General features: G+C 43.0%; 1 protein-coding gene across 2 annotated transcripts in view; it reads left to right on the top strand.

Moving 5' to 3' along the window:
• Positions 1–18,109, top strand: part of Plek (pleckstrin) — a 46,229-nt gene extending 28,120 nt beyond the window's left edge. Inside the window, exons 8-10 of one of the 2 annotated variants that reach the window (XM_075944393.1) lie at positions 6,577–6,646; positions 8,038–8,170; positions 17,709–18,109. In XM_075944393.1, the coding sequence (XP_075800508.1) occupies positions 6,577–6,646; positions 8,038–8,170; positions 17,709–17,712 (207 nt within the window). In that variant the 3' untranslated portion in view covers positions 17,713–18,109. Of the gene's footprint in view, positions 1–6,576; positions 6,647–8,037; positions 8,175–17,708 lie in introns of those variants that run through there. The other variant, XM_075944394.1, reaches the window with a different exon arrangement.
• The last annotated feature ends 2,265 nt before the right edge of the window (positions 18,110–20,374 follow it).

Genomic DNA, 20,374 nt, shown 5'->3' with positions numbered 1-20,374 from the left:
CCACGTTAGCTTCTCTTGGCATTCTAATAATGGGTTTCCTTGTGAGATTTTCACGCCTGTATCTGCCGTCTCTTGGCTGCCAATCCTCTACCCCCATTGCCCTTTCTTCTCCTGTCTTCTCCGAGCCTATTTGATCCTTCCTTCCCTCGAATAGCACTTCATCTTTCATGCCACATACTCCTTTTCCTCCTTCCTTTTGTACCTCTTCCTCCTCCTTTGTGGTCCATATTCTGCTTTCTAATTTCTTCATAGGAGAGACCATGAGGGCTGTTTATCTTCCTGAGTCTGGCTAGTCTTGCTTTAACAAAATGGTCCATAGTTCCGTCCATTTTCCTAATACATATCAATATTTTGTTTTGTTTATATCTGTATATGTAACACATTTTAACTACCTAGCCATGTAATCCAAGTTCTAGGTGGAATTATACTGTTTCCTACTTTTACTCTTTTGAGACCACTCCACATTGATTTAAGTAGTGGCTACCAAGCTTTACATTCCCACTAACAGTGTGGAAGTGTTCATTTTTCTCCATATCTTTGAAAGCCTTTACTATTTTTTAAATGACAGCCATTCTGACTGGGGTGAAACAGAATCTCAACATGACTTCGATTTGCATTTAATGATGGCCAAGGACACTGAACACTTTTCCAAATACTTTTTGGCTGCTTGCATTTCTTCTCTTGGGAACTGTCAACTCATTTCACTAGCCCAGTTTTTAACTTGGTTGTTTGTTTTCTTTGGTATTTTATGTAGGAGTTTCTCACCTATTACAGATATTAATATCATCTTTGGTGTGGAGCTGGTGCAGTTTCTTCCGCTCTGCAGACGGACTTCACTCTGTCGATTTTGCTCCTCCGGGGTGGGGAAGGCAGGCTTCCAATCTGCTGCAGCCCATCTGCCAGTGCTTGGTTTTCTCTGTGCTGTTGGAATCCTTTTCAGGAATCGTATTCCTCAGCGACATCTTGAAACAGTTTACCTGTGTTTTTTCAGGATTTGCACTGCGATCTTGTGTCCACTCGGAGCTGACTTTCTGTAGATTGAGAGCTGTGTATTTAGTTTCAGTTCTCTTATGAATATCTAGCTTCCCCAACACTGTTAGTTGAAGATGCCATCATTTTTCTAATGTGTATTTTTGACACTTTTGTTTCAGATCCCTTGGCTACATTTTTGAGGTGCATTTCTTGGTTCTCTGTTTTACCCCCAGGGCCTGTGTAGCCCTTATTTGAGTTAATCCCACCTTGGTTATTGTGACTGTAGTGCAACCAGAGAATTTGAGACCTCCACCATTGTTGTTTCTGTCTCTAATGTTTAGGAGTTTTGGTCTTTTTGTATTTCCATGTGAATTTTAGGGTTTCCCCCCTAATTTTGTGAAGAGATTTATTGTGACCTTTACCTTCTGGTGTGTTTGGTCTCTCGCTACTCCTGCTACCTGGTAAGACTGGATACACAGAAAAGAGGAAGTATTGATTGAACAGGAGGAGGATGGCACACAGATTTCCAGCACCAAGCACCCCGGAGGACCGCAGAAAGCTTTCGATCAAGACAGGGTCGAGCCATCTCCCTAGCACCAAAGGCAAGGACTGGAAAAAGTCCTCACTGTACTGGCTGTCTGGTCTAACCTGCAGAGGATGGACATTCCGCTCAAAGTTTGGATATCACAAGCGCCGTGTTTCTATGGCTCCAGGTCGCAAGCAGGAATTCTAGATTCCAGGCTGCAATATCAAAGGAGAAGATGACAGCGGGGACAGCGGCACTGGTGCTGGGCTTCACATGAATGCCTCCGAAGGTGCTGGAAAACTAATTACAGAATGTCCTCTTACACCACAGAGAGGCTTTCCTCAACTTATAAATGCTAATTTTCCAGTGGGCCCCAACGACATCCATTTCTTTTCTCTATTTTTGGCCATTGTAGGGAAAGCCACAGAGCTCTAATTTGTGCTTTGAAAAATCCTGGGAAACACAAATCTGTGTGAGGGTTTGTTCAAATTTTCCACCCAGTATTCTGTCCTTGGGGCTAACAAGCCTTTAAAGGGCAATTGGGAACAGACTGGCATAAATGGGAGGTTTAATGAGGCAGCCCGCCTTGTAAAGTCTATTCAGGTTCACAGACAGACATATTGAAAAGCGCTTGATAGGCTGTGAGAAGATGTACCTTCTGTGGATGGAACGCTCTGCATATATTGCTAAGACCATTTGAGCTAAGTTAAGTCTGGGTTTCTTTCATTGGTTTTTAGTTTATATGGCATCTCTACAGAGGAGGGAGGAGCACTGAAGTCACTCACCGTGGTTAGCCTGTTATTGTTTAACCATTAATATCTGCTTTGCAAAATTGGGAGCCCTGTTATTTGAAACAGATATTTATAATTATTACTGTTCTTGATGAATTTTCTCTTTATTGATATGCTATTTCTTCTAACGAAAATGGTTCGAATTCTTTGTCAGATTCCATATTAACTACAGCAGGTTACTCAGGGCTGCCCTTAACCTTACTAGTTGAGTTAATCCTTTGAGTTTGAGTCCATTGTTGACTTTGCTAGTGATGTGCATTTCTTAGAGACGATAGAGAGGTGACTCTTGTTTGCTAATAGAGCCAGCCGATCTGCCTCTAAAGGCAGTTGAAGCCATTTACCATTAAATTCATCCTTGAGAGATGTTCACTCATTCCTGCAGCTTTTCTGGCCATTCTTATTGGTTGCACAAGTATTTGCCATTTTTTTTTCACCCATACTCATATCAGGGCCTTCCTGGTGGACTGCGCTGGACGTGACGGATCCTGTCTGGATTTTCTTTCTTTTTCATCACTTGGAGTTTATTCTGTCCTGTGCCCTCAAGTGAGAATGTCTTTCTTTCTCTTTGGTTTATACTATTCCTTTAAGAAACTTTTCTAGGGTTGGGATGGTTCAGTGAGTAAAGCCACTTGCCACTGAGCCTGAGTTTAGTCCCTGGGACAGAACTGACTCTTGCAAGTGCTTCCTTGACCTTACACGCATGCACCATAGTACACAGATGAACACATGTACACACACACATGCACATACACATATAGAATAAATATAATATGATAAAAAGAATCCTTTTTCAGTGCTGGCTTGAGCACCATGAACTGGCTTATGATTTTCTTAAATGTCCTAATTTTCCATTAGATTTAAAGGATAGCAATGCTGTATATAGCAATCCACGTTTGCAGTTAGCACATTTCAGCCTTGGAAACATCGTTCCACAGCTCTAAGAATAGTGATAGAGAGCTGATGTTATTCTATGTGCCTGCCTTAAGAGAGGTTGCTTTATTCTTAAACCTTTTCAAATTACAAGGTATTAGATATCATTGTAATATTTTCAAACAAATATTGAATCAAAGTGTGTTTTAGCAGATCCTTCTTACCCCTCAACCGTTTACCCCATACCTCTGATCCCCATTGTAAGCTTCCTCCCATTTCTTCTTTCATGTTTCAAGAGTCTTTTGAAATCCCCCATCCTCATTACCTATTTTAACCTCTCGCAAATCATTTTCTAAATTTTTAGGTTTTATCCTTATTTATAGCCTCCCACAGGTATATTGGTGAGAATAATGTATGAAAATGGCTATACTATCAAAAGTATACTGCGGACTCCATGAAGCTCCCATCAAAACACTGGTGCCATTCTTCATAGAACTAGCAAAAGTCAGTCAAGAGTTCATATGACATCACAAAAGACCACACATAGCCAAAGTAGTCCTAGGGAGAAAGAACATGCCTGGAGGTATCACTACACTCCATCTTAAATTATACAACATGGCTGTAATGAGAAAGATAGCCGGATAGCCTGGCATAAAAACAGTAAAAACGGACAGTTAGACCAATGGAATGGAAGAGAGGACTCAGAAATAAGCCAACAAAGCTTCAGCCACCTGAATTTTGACAAAGGAACAAGAAACACGTAGTAGAAAGAAAAAGACAGCTTATTCAACAAATGGTGCCGACAAAACCGCCTATTGATGTGCTGAATGGAATTCGAGCATCTTTCGCCCTGCGTGAGAAAATTAACTGTATTTAAAACCTGAGACGCTGAGGCCAACCACGGAAAACAGAAGGGATGTACATCAAGACACAGGTTTAGGCATGACTTCTGAGCAGATCTCCTGCTGCACAGGGACTAGATCCAAGAATCAACAGATGGGACTAAATTAAAATAAAAAACTCTACACAGCAAAAGCAACTTTATAAGCAAAGCGAACAGAAGGCCAGCAGAATGGACGAAAGTGTTTACTAGCTATACTTCAGATGGGGATAATAGCCAGAATTTCTGAAGAGCTGAAAAAAATTAAACATGGAAAAAACCCTGCCAATCAACAAACATGTTAAAGAAATGGACAGATGGTTTTCAAAAGAATAATTACAAATGGCCAATAACTATTTTTACAAAGTGTCCAACATCCCTTGTCATCATAAAGCTACTTTGAGACATCACCTCACTCCACTCCGAGTGGCTATTGAGGAAAGAGAAACTTTTAAAACTCAAGGATGATGAGAGTACAAACTAGTCCAGCCATCATGGAAACCGGCATGGAGTTTTCTCAAATAATTCAAAGGAGAACTACTATCTGACCCAGTTGCATTGCTTCCCAGCATTCCCACGAGATTCCACATCCCACTGCAGATATACTTGCACCTCCTTTCCAGCTTTTCATACTGTTTCTTGTCTCTGCTTTATCACTATCATGACTATAATAAGTTGTGGGAAGGTTCTTCTCTGGGTATGTCAATTTTCAATCATTAATGCCCATTGTTTTTGTATGCTATTTCCTTTCTCTAGGTTTGCACTACTTTCTGCTATGATTTCGTCAAATAGATTACCTACCTTCAGTTTCCATCACACCTCTCTCTATGCCGTGGATTCTTAGGTTCGGTCTTAAGATTGTATCCTGGAGTTCTTGGGCACTGTGTTCTGTTTGTGTGTTCATTTGTTTGTTTATACTAATTGATGTTGGATGTCACAGTCCCCAATCTCCTCCATTTTTGATATTTTTATTTTGCTTGGTCAAATCCATTGGTGGTACTTTGTGCTCTATTTTTTTCTTTAGTTGACTCTGTTTTTGGTTGCTGTTTCTCAACATCCTGTCTTGTTGAATTTTCTTCCTTGTCACTTTTCGATCTACATTGCCGCTTTTCCGTTTTTCTGTTTCCTCTGCCTTGCTGATATTCCTCCACAGGTCTTAGATCAGATTCATCTGCTTGTTTGTGAGCCATCTGAGGTCACTAATCATTTGACTAGTAAGCCTTCATCCAACCTTTACCTACTTCAGCATCTCGGAATTCAGTCCGTGAGGGGTGCTGATAGTCTTTTTGAGGAGTCCTACTGCTTTGGTTTTGTGTTTTTGTGCTATGATCTGTGCCTTTCTTGGCTTATGTGCTGGTTCTGTCAGAGGATGTTCTTACTGAGCAGCCTGTTGAGGGCATTACTGCTTACACTGGAGGAAACAAAGTGCTTTTGGACAAGACTTCTCCATGTGGTGTGTGTGTGTGTGTGTGTGTGTGTGTGTGCTCTATAAACATGATTGTGTACAGGTGTGTGACCGTAAACGTGTGTGGAGACCAGAGTGCCAATGTCAGATGCTCCTCTATCACTCTTTCCTTTATTTCTTTGAGGTAAATTCTCTCTCTGAAACTAGAGTTTAGTTTGTTGTCATATTCTCTTAGGCTGGAAGCTAATAGACCCTAGCAATCCTCCTGTCTCCACAGGTTTGGGTTATAGGGATGTGGAGGGACATATCCAGGTGTTACATTAGTGCTGAAATCAAATTTGGTCCTCATACAAGCACAGGAAGCCCTCTTAGCTACCGAGCCATCCTCTCTAGCCCCCTAGTGAAGCTTGGTGTTCACGTCATTTACTTGTGTCTCCTGTATTTTCTCTGCACCTTTTACCTGCTCTGTCACTACCATTGTGAATTTTCAAATCTCCGCCTCTCCTTTGCTGTCAGAGTAATGTCCATTTCTTCTTATTCCAATTTTCACCTTTACTAGGTTGCCAGAAAGCAGCTTTTAGTCCACCCTATTCCCCAAGGTAGTCTCCAGTTTGATATTATTGCAGCAACTCATTTTGTCCAAGACCATACACATGCTTTAACATGCACGAATAGATAATTCGTCTTCCAGGACACCTGGACAGTCCTTCTAGGTCCAGCAATTCTGGCTGTTGACTAACCAAGAGGCTTTTTCCTCAACAAAAAGATCTGACTCGAAAGAAAAAAGAAGCTCGTGTCAACTGTTGGGATTGAGGCTTTGCGCTGCACACACATGGTGTCCCGTGACTAATTCCTATGAGCACTGATATGCTATGCCAAGGGCGAGAACAGGCAGTTCTTCAGTGGGATGTAGCGACCTGAGCATCTCTAACTCTCCACTTCTTTCCTCCAGATCTCAGCTCTAGACTGGCTTGCATCTTCTCATGCGGCTTGTGGGGGGGTAGACATTTTGGAAAGCACATGTGCTCTCAGCTGACATGTGCCTGGCTAAGCCTGTGTGCCGTCTGCAACAACAGGGCGAGGCAGGTCCACACTGTGTACATTGGAGACTCAGCAGCCCCCTCTCTTCCAGGGTGAAGATCCCCTGGGAGCGATCCACTTGAGGGGCTGTGTGGTGACGTCAGTGGAGAGCAATCCCGATGGTAAGAAGGCATTTCTGTGGGAGGGAAATGTGTCTACTGTACTCTCCCCCTGTGTGTATTGAGCTAATCAGTCCATCATGAGACACAAACCCACATCAATTTACTGTCTGAGAACTTTGGAGGGAGTAAGTGGCGTCTTTTTTCCCGAAGAGCTGGCCTGCCTTTTAGAACTTGGGCAATGGGATGGCTTTATGGATGCCTTGAGTGTGTCACTACTAATGCTAATGCTAGAAAAATTCATCACTTCCAATCTGGCTTCTATGAAGAGCTTGGCGACAACTCCTGATGCTGCAGGTTTCCTTAAAGGAGACCATGCACTTGTCCAGCTAAGGAAGTGTTCTGCAACAAACAGAGTAAACGGAGTACCTATAACGTGAGGCAAAGCGCTTAGAGGGAAAACTACCCCAGTACAGTTGGCTGGGTCTGTGCAACTCAGTCTACTACACAGCCCCTTGTGAGCATGCCGCCCACCGCATCTCGTCCCTGCTCTGAAAATAAGGGGCTGCACCAGATGACTTCTGTTCCCTTGCACTCACATGCCTAGGATTGACTCATGTATTCACCGCTTGGCTGTCACTGCCTTGTCAGGTACTGAGGATGGATGGGGTCACTGGAGAGGTGGTTTTCACAACCCAAGCCCTGTTTTCTTTCTTTTTTTTTCCTGTCACTTGTCAGACTATTTTTTTCTGTATTGTTATAAAAATCATATTTTCGAACCCAAAATTATAAAGAAAAGCATGTGACAATTACCAGATTTCAACAGGCATTACTCTACAATAATTTGTTTGATGTGGGCTTGTTTGTCTTGATACTCATCTCTTGATAGTTTATCTTGAATCAGAGAAGACATGCCATTTGAAAGGGAGCAAACCACGTAATCACTCTGGTTTCATCTTGACATTTTGGGTTTATTTGCCTTTTCTTCTTTCATTAAGAGCTCAGACTTATCTCTTAGTTTAGCTTATATCTACAAGACTAATGTTTGATATGGCTTCGGTTCATGATATGTGTGTGGTTGTAGATATAAATACATGTGCACTTTAATATAGTGTATATTGAGATTGGCTCTTGGCTTGGAGCCAAACAAAGGCCCTCCTTCAACACCAGTAGAAGTTACTCAATAGCTGCTTTTGGTGTGCAAAGGCAAGACATTTAGCTTACTTACACATATGAAAGAAAATGTTTCTCCTTGAGTATTGCACGTGTTTCTTAATGCTCATACTACACGGCTATCTTTACAAATACCAAATGTATTCTTGGGCAGTGAATACGAATGCAGATTTTCCTTAGGACATGGAGAACCAGACATTCCACAACTCTGGGAAGGTGGTGGACTGGTGGACTGCTGAGTTTCTGGCACCCACATGTTATTTTACTTTCTTTCCCCCCAGGCAAGAAGAGTGACGACGAGAACCTTTTTGAGATCATCACAGCGGATGAAATTCATTATTACTTGCAGGCGGCCACTCCCAAGGAGCGTACTGAGTGGATCAAGGCTATCCAGGCGGTCTCACGGACTGGGAAGTAAGGCCAGTGTTCAAGTACTCGTCCCCTCCTGAGGGAAGCCCACGTGTGAATATAAGCCCAGCCCATGACCTGTCCATGTCTGTGACAATTCATCCAGAAGTAGCTGGCAGTGGGAAGTGTTTGTCTGAGTGTTGCTAGCCGTGCCACCTGATGTCACCTGCGGCACTCCACTCACTCCAGTCTCTCTGCCCCTGCCTGTCCCACAAGGCATATAATGAGTTGTGTGAGTAGACTATACAGGCTTTTCAGGCCTTGGGGCCTCTTGTGGAAAACGAAGGTATGGATTAGGTCATCTCTGAGGTGCTTTATAGTTGGAAAAAAAAAGCCAAATAGCAAACAAATACATAATACAGTATGGTTATAATACCCATGGAAGTGAGACTGTCTCCACTTGTCCTGTTGCTGTTTTTTCAGGACTAAGTTGTGGCTCTTAGCTCTCTCATGCCAGGTCTTAGATGTCACCTGTCTTTGACACTGTTGCCAAGGTATACTGAGAACACTAAGAATGAGCCTTTGTTCCCTGGTCATTTAGCTGTTGCTCTCGACTGAGATTACGTGACGTAATGAGGGAGCAAGTTTGCTCTCTTGTCTGCTCACCCAGACACGCCACAAAGAGCAGCTTTCTGTCTTCAGTGGCTGTCTGAGAAATGACCCCAAGGATGCCGGGGGCAGCTGAGGGTCTTCCAGGTGCTGCAACTGCCTAGGTCAAGGTTTGAAAGTCTCCCCGTGTTCTTTTCTAGAGTGTTATGCATCACTTAGTGTAGGTGGAGACCACTTGTTTGTTTCCGGGCTGCCCAGACCTGAATAATCACACAGAAACTATATTAATTACAACACTGCTTGGCCAATCACTTATTGTATTGCTAGCTAGTTTTTATATCTTAAATTAACCTATTTCCATTATTTTATGTTTTGCCATAAGGTTTTGTTGTAAGGTTCCCGCCTAGGTGGCTACATGGCGTCTCTTTGACTCTGCCTACTCTCTCTCTCTCTCTCTCTCTCTCTCTCTCTCTCTCTCTCTCTCCATATATATATATATATATATATATATATATATATATATATATGTCAATATATATATATATATATTCCTGCCTGGCTTTGCTCTGCTAAGCCATTGGTTGAAATAGCTTTTTTATTAACCAGTGGTAATAAAACATATTCATAGCATACAGAAGGGAATCCCACATCAACTTAGAAGTAGAAGGCGACCCCTAAGCCATGGAGTTTCTCTTGAGGTTTACAGAACAGTGGTTCATGCAGGATCCTTGAATGTGTGGGAGGCCTGGGCAGCTGTCTGGCTAGTGTGTCTCTCCCATCTGCAGAGTGGGTGGGACTGAATAGATTTTAGACCCACACAATGTCAGCACCGAAGGCCCGGAATCTATTGCAGTTTGTGGTGGAGGCTGTCAAAGCCACGGAACTCCTTCAAATCTCCTTAGGCTCAATACTACGTAGTTCTGTAGTATTAAGTGCAGCTTCCGTTTGGGCTCTGAGAGCTTCCTGGCCCTGTTAAAACGGAAACTTGTTTGTAATTTTTCATTCTGACTAATCACTATTTATCATTCCTGCTGCAAAGTATAAAACAAAGTATCCATGCAAAGGTGTATTTTTCTTTTAAAATTATTATATTATCATCATCACTATTAATGTGCATGGGTATTTTGCCTATATGTATGTATGTGTACCATGTGCCAAGCCTGGCTTCTGCTGAGGCCAGAAGAGCACCGTAGATCCCCTTGTGCTGGAATTGTGGCTGACTGAGCCCCCATGTGGGTGCCGGGAATTAATCCGAGGTCCTCTGGAAGAAGAGCCAGTGTTCTCCAACACTGAACCATCTTGCCAGTCCTGGAATATTTTTCTAATTCTAGGTTTAGTTCTGTGGGCTCCATGCAGAAAGGAGAAAACATCCTTGCTGATCCTATAATTCCTTTCCGCATGCTGTCAATTCCGCTGCACTGGACATGCGGCTCTGCCTATTCCCTGCATGCTGTCAACTCCCCTGCACCGGTCATGCGGTTCTCCCTATTCCCTACATGCTGTCAGTTCCCCTGCACTGGTCATGCGGTTCTCCCTATTCCCTGCATGCTGTCAACTCCCCTGCACCGGTCATGTGGTTCTCCCTATTCCCTGCATGCTGTCAGTTCCTCTGCACTGGACATGCGGCTCTGCCTAGTCTTAGATTATTTTACCAATGGCCAAGGGGCAAAGCACTATCCTTTTTTTTTTGACTCCTCAGCACATTATCTTTGTAAAATACACACAACAGTTTATTTAGAGCTCATCTTCAAATAACTGTCAATATAGAGTCAGCCTTCTGTTCTGAAATATTGACTTATTTGAAATATTAAAATATATGATTTAGCTCAGTGTCTTTGGGGGTGATTGCCTATCTTCAACTTCACCCCCTTTCTGCAATTCACTTTCATCTTCTGAGTAGTGGTTTATTTTATTTCTCAAATCATTTGCATACACTTGTCATTTAAAACAAGACAGAAGTCAGGAACTGGAGACATGGCTCAGCAGTTAAGAGCAGTTGCTATTCCAGCAAAGGACTGGGGTTCAGTTCCCAGGCCCACACACTGGCTCCCAACTGTCTGTAATTACAGTTCCAGGGAATCCAGCACCTTTTTTCTGGTCTCCAAAGGAACTGCAGACATGCGGAATATATACATGCATATAGGCAAGCTCTCATACATAGAAAGCAAAAATAAATACATCTTTTTAAAAAGTCAGTTTACTGTAGGGTATAATGAAAGCATAGCCACACTGATGAAGTTTAAGGCAGAATGCACGTCTTGTTTTAACACACACCATCTAGAATCTGCAGACAAATGAAGGACCCACTGGGCTCACACAAAGGTCTTCTTCCTTAGGGCTGCTAAGCACGCTGCAAGTCCAACTCTACTGTCACCAAGCGACTGTTTTCCTTGGACTTCAGTTGCACAGTAAAGGCTTCCTAATGTAAGCAATTGCCTTTTCTTGAGGAGAAGTTGTCTCTTGACGAGACAGTTAATCAGGTAATAGGTAAATGTGATATTCATATTTGAACAACTTTTGCCTTGCAAATAAAGCTCAGACCCTGTTGGATACAACAATAAGATGACAGGCACGATTTGAACTCTGTCATCAGGGCCACTGCCCTCGCCTGATGCGTGTAGAGGGTGTGGGAGCAGATGATTCTTCTTGTAGGACAATGGATGCTGGCAAGAGAGACTGACCAGTTTTTCACTCAGTTTTCTAACTTAAACTGGGAGGACAAGAAGTTGTTTGATTACCAACCATAGAGGTATTAAGAAATAATACATTAGCCAGGTATGGTGGCATATATGTGTAGACCCAGAGCTTGTGAGGTCTCGGCAGGAGGATTGGGAGTTTAGGGTTAGTCTAGGCAACATGGTGAGACCATGTCCAAAAATCGCCGAAAGAAGGAAAGAGAAGAAAAGGAGGAAAAGATAATGAAAGACGGGACATGTCATATGATAATGAAAGATGGGACATGTCACATGACTGACAGGGAGTAAGGCAAATAAAACATCAACTAAAAAACTAAAACATGCTTTGGAAGTCAAAATGTTTAAATCTGACAGTATAGAACACAGTTCTGATTCAAGGATCAATGTTTAGTTACACACACACACACACACACACACACACACACACACACAGTGGCTGAAACTGCACCATAACAAATGACTTTCAAAACAGAATGAGGAACCTACTTAAATGAAGACATCAACAGTTGGTCAGCACCTGTCAGGAGACACTAAAGAATGCTAAACAGAGGTTTTGGGCTGGCGCTGCCTCTGCCCAAATGTGTCTGTCCCTGACCTTTCGGGCAACAAAAGAAAATGGAAAAGTTTCAGATCTTATTTTGTGTTCCCTAAACACAAGGTTTAAAAAACCAGGCCGGATGTGTTAGGAGAAGCAGAGGAAAGGGCAGTGGAAAAAGAAAGTAAGGAGGAAGTTCAAAATGGTTAAAAGTTGCTTAAAAATAAGCCGTATGAAATTACACCCTCACTGTGTTTGGCTCAGTTTCAGCCAAGGGAAACAAAAATTAGAAGTCACGGGTGGGGGGGGGGGGGGCACGATGACGACGACGACGACAGAGCAGGTGGGAGGAGCCGCCCTGAGGGGAAGCACACAGGGATGTTTATGGTGAGGCTTAGTCTGTGGGCCAGGCACCTGGCGTCAGGGCTGGGAAGCAAGCCGGTGACTTACTGAAGTAACAGCCTCTCCGAATCAGCTTCTGTGCTAGTCAGCCTTTCGACACTGTAGCAAATGCCTCAGATAAATCAACTTAGAGACAGAAAGGTTTCTTTCCGCTCACAGTTTTCACCCACAGCTGGCTGGCGTCCAGTTTGGGGCTCTTGGTGACTATCTCACACTAATGGGGAGCAGGTTCTGGTTGTGGGTGCCACCGGGAACCAAAGAGAAAAGCAGAGGAGGATTCCTCTCCAAGAGCAAGTTTCCAGGGACGGGAAGACCTATTAGAGCTCTTACAGAGTCTCCTGCCTCCTAACACGGGAACCCAAGACTTAGCCACATGGGCCTTTGGGGACCGTCCAATTCAAATTGTGGCAGGCTTTTGGTTGCTAAAATGAATTGGTGTTGCTATTAGGACCAAATGAAGCAGCATGTGTAAACAAGCCGGCCTGTGTGGACACATTACAAACCCTTCCTTTCACCCTTCTTCCATAGAAGACTTCCATGGCAGTCTAAGGTAGCGGGCAATGGTTTTCAGCTTTTAGGATCTAAGTCAGAGTTGCCTAGAATTCTTTCGTTGACCATTTCTGTACAAAGCTTGTTCAAGATCCCCGGGCCTTTAGTCAGAGGCGATTCAAAGCCCAGCTTGTCTGACTTCTCAAGCCATGTACTTAAGCTCCCTGTCCTGTAGTGGATATACTTGGCTCTTGCCAGCTTCGGGTACCTCCCCTGTGTTTCCACAGGAACCCTATCAGCTGTGCCATGGCTCCTGTCTTATCAGTTACAGCAGCATTTCCTGTTAGCACATAGCCAGCCCTGACTCTGGGTTCTGGGCTTCCGTTGCCTAAAGGGAAACCTCTATGGTCAGATATAGCTAAAGAAGAGGTTCCGCAGCATGGGCTCTGGATTTGAGCTTTCTGGAGAGTCTACTCTCTGACATGTTCTTGCAAAACATTCTTTTTTTTTGTGGACAAATTAGGATGTATTTATACACACGTACATTGTGTACTCATGTGTGTACTTAAAAATGTTTTAAACTTCAAAGTGTTCACACATATATAGGGAAAAAACTCTACATGAATAAAATCCGAGTTTTATCCATAATAAGAAAAAATAACATAAAGATGGGGGAACTTGCCTAAAGCTCTGTGACTGGAAAATAAATACATGAAAAAAATGCCTGGTATCATTAGCCATTGGGAAAACGGTAACTGAGGTCACAGTAAGACAGGACTAGAGACTTGGTGGCTTGCATTTACTAACACAGAGTAGCGGGCTGAGTTTTGACAAGTATATGGAAAACCAGAACCTTTACATAGCGCAAGGAAAGTACAATAATACAGTCGCTGTGAAGAACAGCTTGAGGGGGACTTAAGCCATTAAACATACACCAGCTTCTCCACTCCTTGATCTACATCCAAGAGAAATAAAAGCTTACGTCCAACCAAAACTTTTATGAGTGTTCATCATTTGTAGTTGTCAAAACAAAAAAATGCCTCAGATATCCAAAAATAAAAGTTAATAGAAAAGCACAGTGTATAGATCCATACAGTAAGACACTACACAGCAATAAAAAAGAAGTGAACTCTTGGTATGCATAGCAAGGGTAAACGACAAAACAAGTAGGCTTGTTGAAGAAAGGTATATGTTGTATAACCGCAATGAAATTCTAGAAAGTGCACACTATCTGTACTGATAGAAGAGAGGTCAGCGGGTATTTGGGCACGAGGAAGAGGACAGAAAGGAGTGGGCAGAAGGAAGCACAGAGGAAGGAGCACATGTTTGAGAGGAATGAATACCTGTGTCTAGATGGCCGTTAGTGTTGCAGGGACACAGGAATGTCGGCCCTTGCTAAGGTGTGCATTGTAAGTGCCATCTGCCGTGTGTCAGGAGACTTTGTATTTGGGTTCAGTGTGAGTAGTCGCCCCTGAATCTCCTTGCCAACTCTCCCATATCACACTTGGCATTCTTGAGAGAGTGGCTTGGGGGAAGCCAGCAGGATATAAAGAACCCTTGCTCACCTTTGGTGAGGTAGCAAAGATCTGAGGGTTAGATGTGCACAAACCAGGATGTTTGGAAGTGTGATGTTCAGGCTGAGAGTTCTTGCCTTTTGAATATTCATCAGATGCCCCCCCCCCCCATTGCATTTGACCTAACAGCCTTCCAAAAGGTGTCAGCCTAGGCTCCTGACTGCTTAAGTGCCATGTGAGGACATTTGAGGCTGTCTTTACCAACTAAGAACTTTGTCTTATTATAGAAAGGACACAGGTGAACGTGGAAGGAAGTGGATTTCTGGGCCCATGTGTATGAGTTGGTGATAAAGCACTTGTGTGTTAAGTATAAGACCCTGGGCTCGATCCTTAGCACCACCAAAAAAAATGCTTTTTAAGACAACCCGTACCCAAAACTCCTCATGTTTCCATGCCTTGCTGTGAACTGCTTCTTTACTTTGATATTAGAATGCAGAGAAGAGTTTTCTTATTCGACAATTCTGGTCAGTTAGCTTTGGCTCAGTTTCTTTTAACTGGAGAAGCTCCCTCTGAGTGGCATCTCAGGAAATAGATAGCCAGATGTGTGCAGACTCATGAAGCTGACCAAGCTCCGGGAAGACCAGAAAGAAGTCAGTGAAGTGGGTGGGATAGTGAGCCCAAGGACTCAGGAATCCCCCTCTGCTTTCGATTAGGTGTGGGTGAACACAGTTCTCGGGGCGACACACTTCTAACCACACATCAACTGGGAAGCAGAAGCTTTTAAAGTGATTCTGAATTTTTCTATTTTCACCATAGCAGAGAGTTATGAGAGCCATCAAACAGGCCAAGCCTCCCCCAGCCCTGCATATGAACCTGTAACAGTGAGATAAAGACATCTACTTTGCATTGTGGCCACGGGCTGAGGATTAAGAACAGTACACAAATTAGTGCTGCTTCTCATAGTCCTTGTACTGTTAGTCTGGGAATTTCCTAAAGCGGGGATAAGAAAATCATGGTTTATGGTGTGCCATCAACCCACACTGGAGACATAGTGAGCAGGAAACAAGCTCTGTGTTTTATGATGAAGTAGTCTGCAGTCATGGTTACCTCACTGGCACCCTAACTATGCTGACTTCATTCACTCTGTAAGAAGTAAGGGAACAGATATAAACTCATGATCTTACTCTTTGACATCTCATTGAACCCTATTTTTCCTCTTCTAGATTCTGCATCTTCAAGTCCAACCAATAACTTAGTCAGCATTATCAGAAAGAGAATCCCATCTTGCCATCCTGTTAAGGGTCCACTTGAGTGTCAGAAATGACACGTTATGTCATGGCACATCCTGGCATGCTATGACATGACTAAGTGGCATGCCACTGCGGATCTTTCTTTTATTGTCAGTGTATTAACACACAAGGGAAATTTCTTGTTTTTTGCCTGTTTTATTTGTGGGTTACACACGAGGCAGTGTACAAGCAGAAGACTCGGGGCCCAGTTGGTTCATTTGCTTCTTGTCTTGGTGACTGACCTAGACGGTTGGCAGTGTGCCTTGTTCCCTTATCTGGCTGACCTTTCAAAGTCTCTTTGGCCACTGCAGGGAGAATAGACTGCAGAGGGCAAAAGGTGAAGCTAGAAATATGATGAGAAACGGATGAATAATTCATTCAAGGAACAACTGTGACTTAGGCCACACAAGGTAATCCTACAATTGTAAGAAGGGGTTCCATTTGGAATACATACTGGTGGCGGCCTCATTAACAGGACACAGTGAGTCATGTGGGAGGCATGAGTGAGAAGAAAGACAAAGGGAGGGTGATTCTTGCATGTTATCTTAATTATTGGATGAAAAGTGGAACCATTTGCTGAGGAAGGAAGATGGAGACGTGTGGATTGCTTAGTGCATCCTAGTAAGACTGCCGCCAACATATAGTCTAAATGGACTCTTACAGACCTTGTCTGGTCTAAGTCACTGTTGTTTCTTGAGTGTTCATCAGCTTCTCATCATATTTCTATATAGAGCAGTAGCGTATAGGATTGAGGGGTTGTTTGCTTACATATGACATGCTTTGATTCATTTAAATAGACTTAAATAAATGGTAGGGACCAAATGAAAGATGTCTCTTCTAGGGAGAACTGAGTCTTTGTTGATTGGCTGCATGGCTATGCCAAGCTCAAAGGCAGCAAGAGACATCCCTTTCCCTGAATTGCTATCTGGAGAATGGAAACAGATCTTAGCAAAGGGGAATAAGATGTAGGTGCTTAGATATGGGTTCTGGGGTGAAATCTAAAAGTCTACGGGGGTCTCATACGTTTTGCTTGTGTCGTGCTTCCTGTTGTTATGTGTCTCTTTGTTATGCGTGCTTATGGCACCAATGTTATTGTGGTTGCTATTACAAAGTTGTGAATAGAAGCCCCAAAGTCAAGGCTGTAAATGCAACAAGTTTCCTCCAACTGCACTTGAATAGAAGCTAAACAACTTTGAGGTCCTCCGCAGTCTGGTCGTGACACAGGCGTAGATATAAGTGAGTAGTGAACAGGATGATCCTAAGTGCTCAGCATCAATGTGTCAGGTGGCAGGTACGTGTAGGGTCAAATATGCCCCTTTTCAAAGTTTATCTGTAGGTGGCACTTGAAATATAACAATGTTGTATTTATATGTGAGAGAATGGAGAGGGACCCAGGCTACCTTCTTTTCTTCTTTTATTATTATTATTTGTTATTTTTCGAGACAGGGTTTCTCTGTGTAGCTTTGGAGCCTGACCTGGAACTCGCTCTGTAGACCAGGCTGGCCTCACTCTCACAGAGATCTGCCTGCCTCTGCCTCCCAAGTGCTCTGATTAAAGGCCTGAGCCACAATGCTCGGCTTCCAATCTGCCTGCCTTCTTGAGAACTATTTGTTAGCTAGGCAGTGGTGGTGCACGCTTTTAATCCCAGCACTTGGGAGGTAGAAGCAGGTGGATCTCTGTAAATTTGAGGCCAGCCTGGTCTACAGAGTGAGTTCCAGGACAGATTCCAAAGCTACAGAGAAAAGCTGACTCAAAAAACTAAAAAAAAAAAAAAAGAAAAAGAAAAAGAAAAAGAAAAAAAAAAGAAAAAAAAGAAAAAACATTTGTGAGTTGGATGGTTGTTTGCAAGGGTAAAGATGGTATAGTTTGTATGGGCATAGAATTGCTGGCAAGTCTTCTTGGAGAAAACACCCACAATTATTATCACTTGAAGAACGTTATGTTTTCCTGAGATTTTTTGATGACTATTTACAGGCTATGTAGCCTGGACCAAGAACTATATCAGATATGTTGTTTTAAGTATTGTTTTATTTCATACTCACACTAACCCTTTTTATTATGGTTGGGCAGATGAGGACACCATGGATCATCAAGGTGAATCTGACTGGCCAAGATCCTGCAACCGGGACGACGGAGATGGAATTCAACGCCGGATTCCGAATTCTCAGTTGGCACTGTGTTTTGCCTTCACTCTCCTCTCGTGCTTCCTGAGTGTATAATTTTAATCTCCCGTTTATTTAATATTCTCCGTAGCCAGCCTTGTAGAGCTGTTCTTCCCCCCAGCACTCAAATAAAATGATATTGTGCCCATACAACACTCCATGAGAAGTCTGGAGATATCACAGATTTTCCAAAAATTCTCAAGGTTGGGGAGAGCTAGCTCTTCCATCCTGAGCTTTTCATCATTATTCAAGCTGAGTTCCCCTTTCAGTTTTCTTATCACTGCCCCCTGAATAAAATAACTATCACAACATTCCATGTAAAGTCTCAGCCTGCCTGTGCTCTTCCTCCCTTCTGCCCAATATCATGTCTCTAGATTGGCAAGAATGTCAGCTGGACTCTTGGAGGAGGTGATTCCGAGGTAGGAAAAGGCATGAAAGAAGCTTATTGAGAAAGGGAAAGGTCATGACTAAAACAGACAAAAAGTGCAAGGAAGTAGAGACTGGGTGAGGAGACTCCGATTAAAATCTAACAAGAGTTGCCTTAGAAAGAATAAAAAGGGCATCGTCCCCTGGCAGTGCTTTGAGCAGTGTATGGGGTCCTCCGTCTTGGGTGGAGCAGCGAGCCAAGGTGATAACATAGTTATGAACTCATGAATGGTAGTGAATGGTCTCTAATTGTTCAGATTGAAGGATCAGAGCCAAGGGCTTCTAGGGAAGAAGCATATGCATGGACATCAGGGAATGGGTGTAGAGTGTGAAGAGATGTGTGTGTCATATCCTAATGTCCCCAGAAGCTTCCACCCCTGAATCATTTGGCCTGTTGTGTGAGTCAGCCCTTGTCTGAAATTCCCACAGCAGTAGCACAAAGGGAACATGAATGAGGTGGTCACAGCGGTGGATATAGAGCTCACATACAGGGACAACAGCCCTGGCTTCTGCTTTCCAATGTTGATGGAGCTATTGCCACCTCTGTGGGTCCACCATGTGAGCCGTGAAGCCCAGTGCTGAGCACTGCGTGGCATTCTTTAAGTGGATCAGCAAATCATTTGGTAAGTCAGGCACATGTCATTCTGAATGTTCTGTCCTTGCAAGAATAGACTCTGATTCTAGCTACAGATTTCTCTTTCTTTTTCAGAGTGCTTGAATTATAGACAAAGTGTCCACATACGCTAACATTTAGTTAGAGGGTTATTCTAGGTAAGAAAAGAAAATGAGGAACTAGACCCATAAAACAGGTTTAGCTTTCTGCTAGCACATCCCTCTATTACATGATCTCCTTGAGTTCACTAGTTACCCAATCTTAATACATGTGAAGATCATCCTTCTTATAGATTTCTATTTCTGTGTTCTCTACCACTTATTGTCTGGGATAATTTCAAGAGCCTCCAAATAGGCTTCCCTACCTCACAACTACCTATCTACTATATATATATTTGAGCCAGAAACCCCATATAAAATGTAGGTCTCTTTAATAGCTAATACTGCTTATTTTCCAAACCTCAGCTCAGCTCCAACTGTGTTATTGCTTGTGCCATGGGATACAATGTTGCTTAACTGTAGCGGTTAATAATGCCAACTTGACTAAACTGAGAGATACCCAAAGAGTAGGGGGTCAGTATAACACATCTGTAAATATGTTTATTAAGGGAATTTTGAGAGCTAATTAGTTCATGATAGCTCTAATTAAGTGAATGGATAGCTTAACCCATGCTAGATTCAAGATTGCTGGGAGACTGCGGCTGGAAGCTTTTCTCTGTCTTGCCTGGTCCCTCTGGACTGGCTTCTCTCCCGCCCACTGGGTCCCAGCATCCACTTAGGAAATAATCACTCAGAGGCTAATATATTAAATATAATTGTTTGGCCAATGGCTCAGGCAATTACTGGCTAGCTCTCTCTTATAAATTAACCCATTTCTACTGCTCTGTGTGTTGCCACATGACTGTGATGTTGTCTCTATTCTGGCATCTTTCTCCTTGGGTGGCTACGTGGTGTCTCCCTGACTCTTTCTTCTCTCTCCCTGTGTCTTTGTTTGGACTTCCCACCTAGCTATATTTTGCCGGTCTATTGGCCCAAACAGCTTTATTCATCAATCAATAACAGACACACATATACAGAAGAACTTCCACATCAGGAGCTGGTATAACTCTGCTAGCTGGAGGAAGTGGGTCAATGTGGTTATGTCTTGAGCCTTTCCTTTTTTCTGCTCTGCACTGATTCCTGTGTGTCATAATTTACCCTGCCCTGGTTCCCTCCCCTCAGTAACCACGGTGGACTGAAACCTTGGAATTTTTCAAGCAACAACAAACCCTTCTTCTAAGTTGTCTTGGCAGGTATTTTGTGATAGCATGAAGAAGACCTAACCTGTCAAACACATTCATTTTCCTAAAATTCACGAGTCAGATGGGAAACTTAGTAAGATCTTATATTAAAACAGAAAGTAAGCAAAGAGCTGGGAGGGTAATAAGAACCTAGTGGTGGAGTAGTGCCATGACTATATGGGGTGTAACCAATGGCTTTCTGGTTGGATCTGAGGTGCACTGCACAGCAGAAAATCCATGTTCGGTACTATACTTC

This window comes from Microtus pennsylvanicus, chromosome 12 (genome assembly GCF_037038515.1).
Source record: "Microtus pennsylvanicus isolate mMicPen1 chromosome 12, mMicPen1.hap1, whole genome shotgun sequence".
NCBI classification, from domain to species: Eukaryota; Metazoa; Chordata; class Mammalia; order Rodentia; family Cricetidae; genus Microtus; species Microtus pennsylvanicus.
This window is presented reverse-complemented; position numbering and strand designations above follow the sequence as displayed.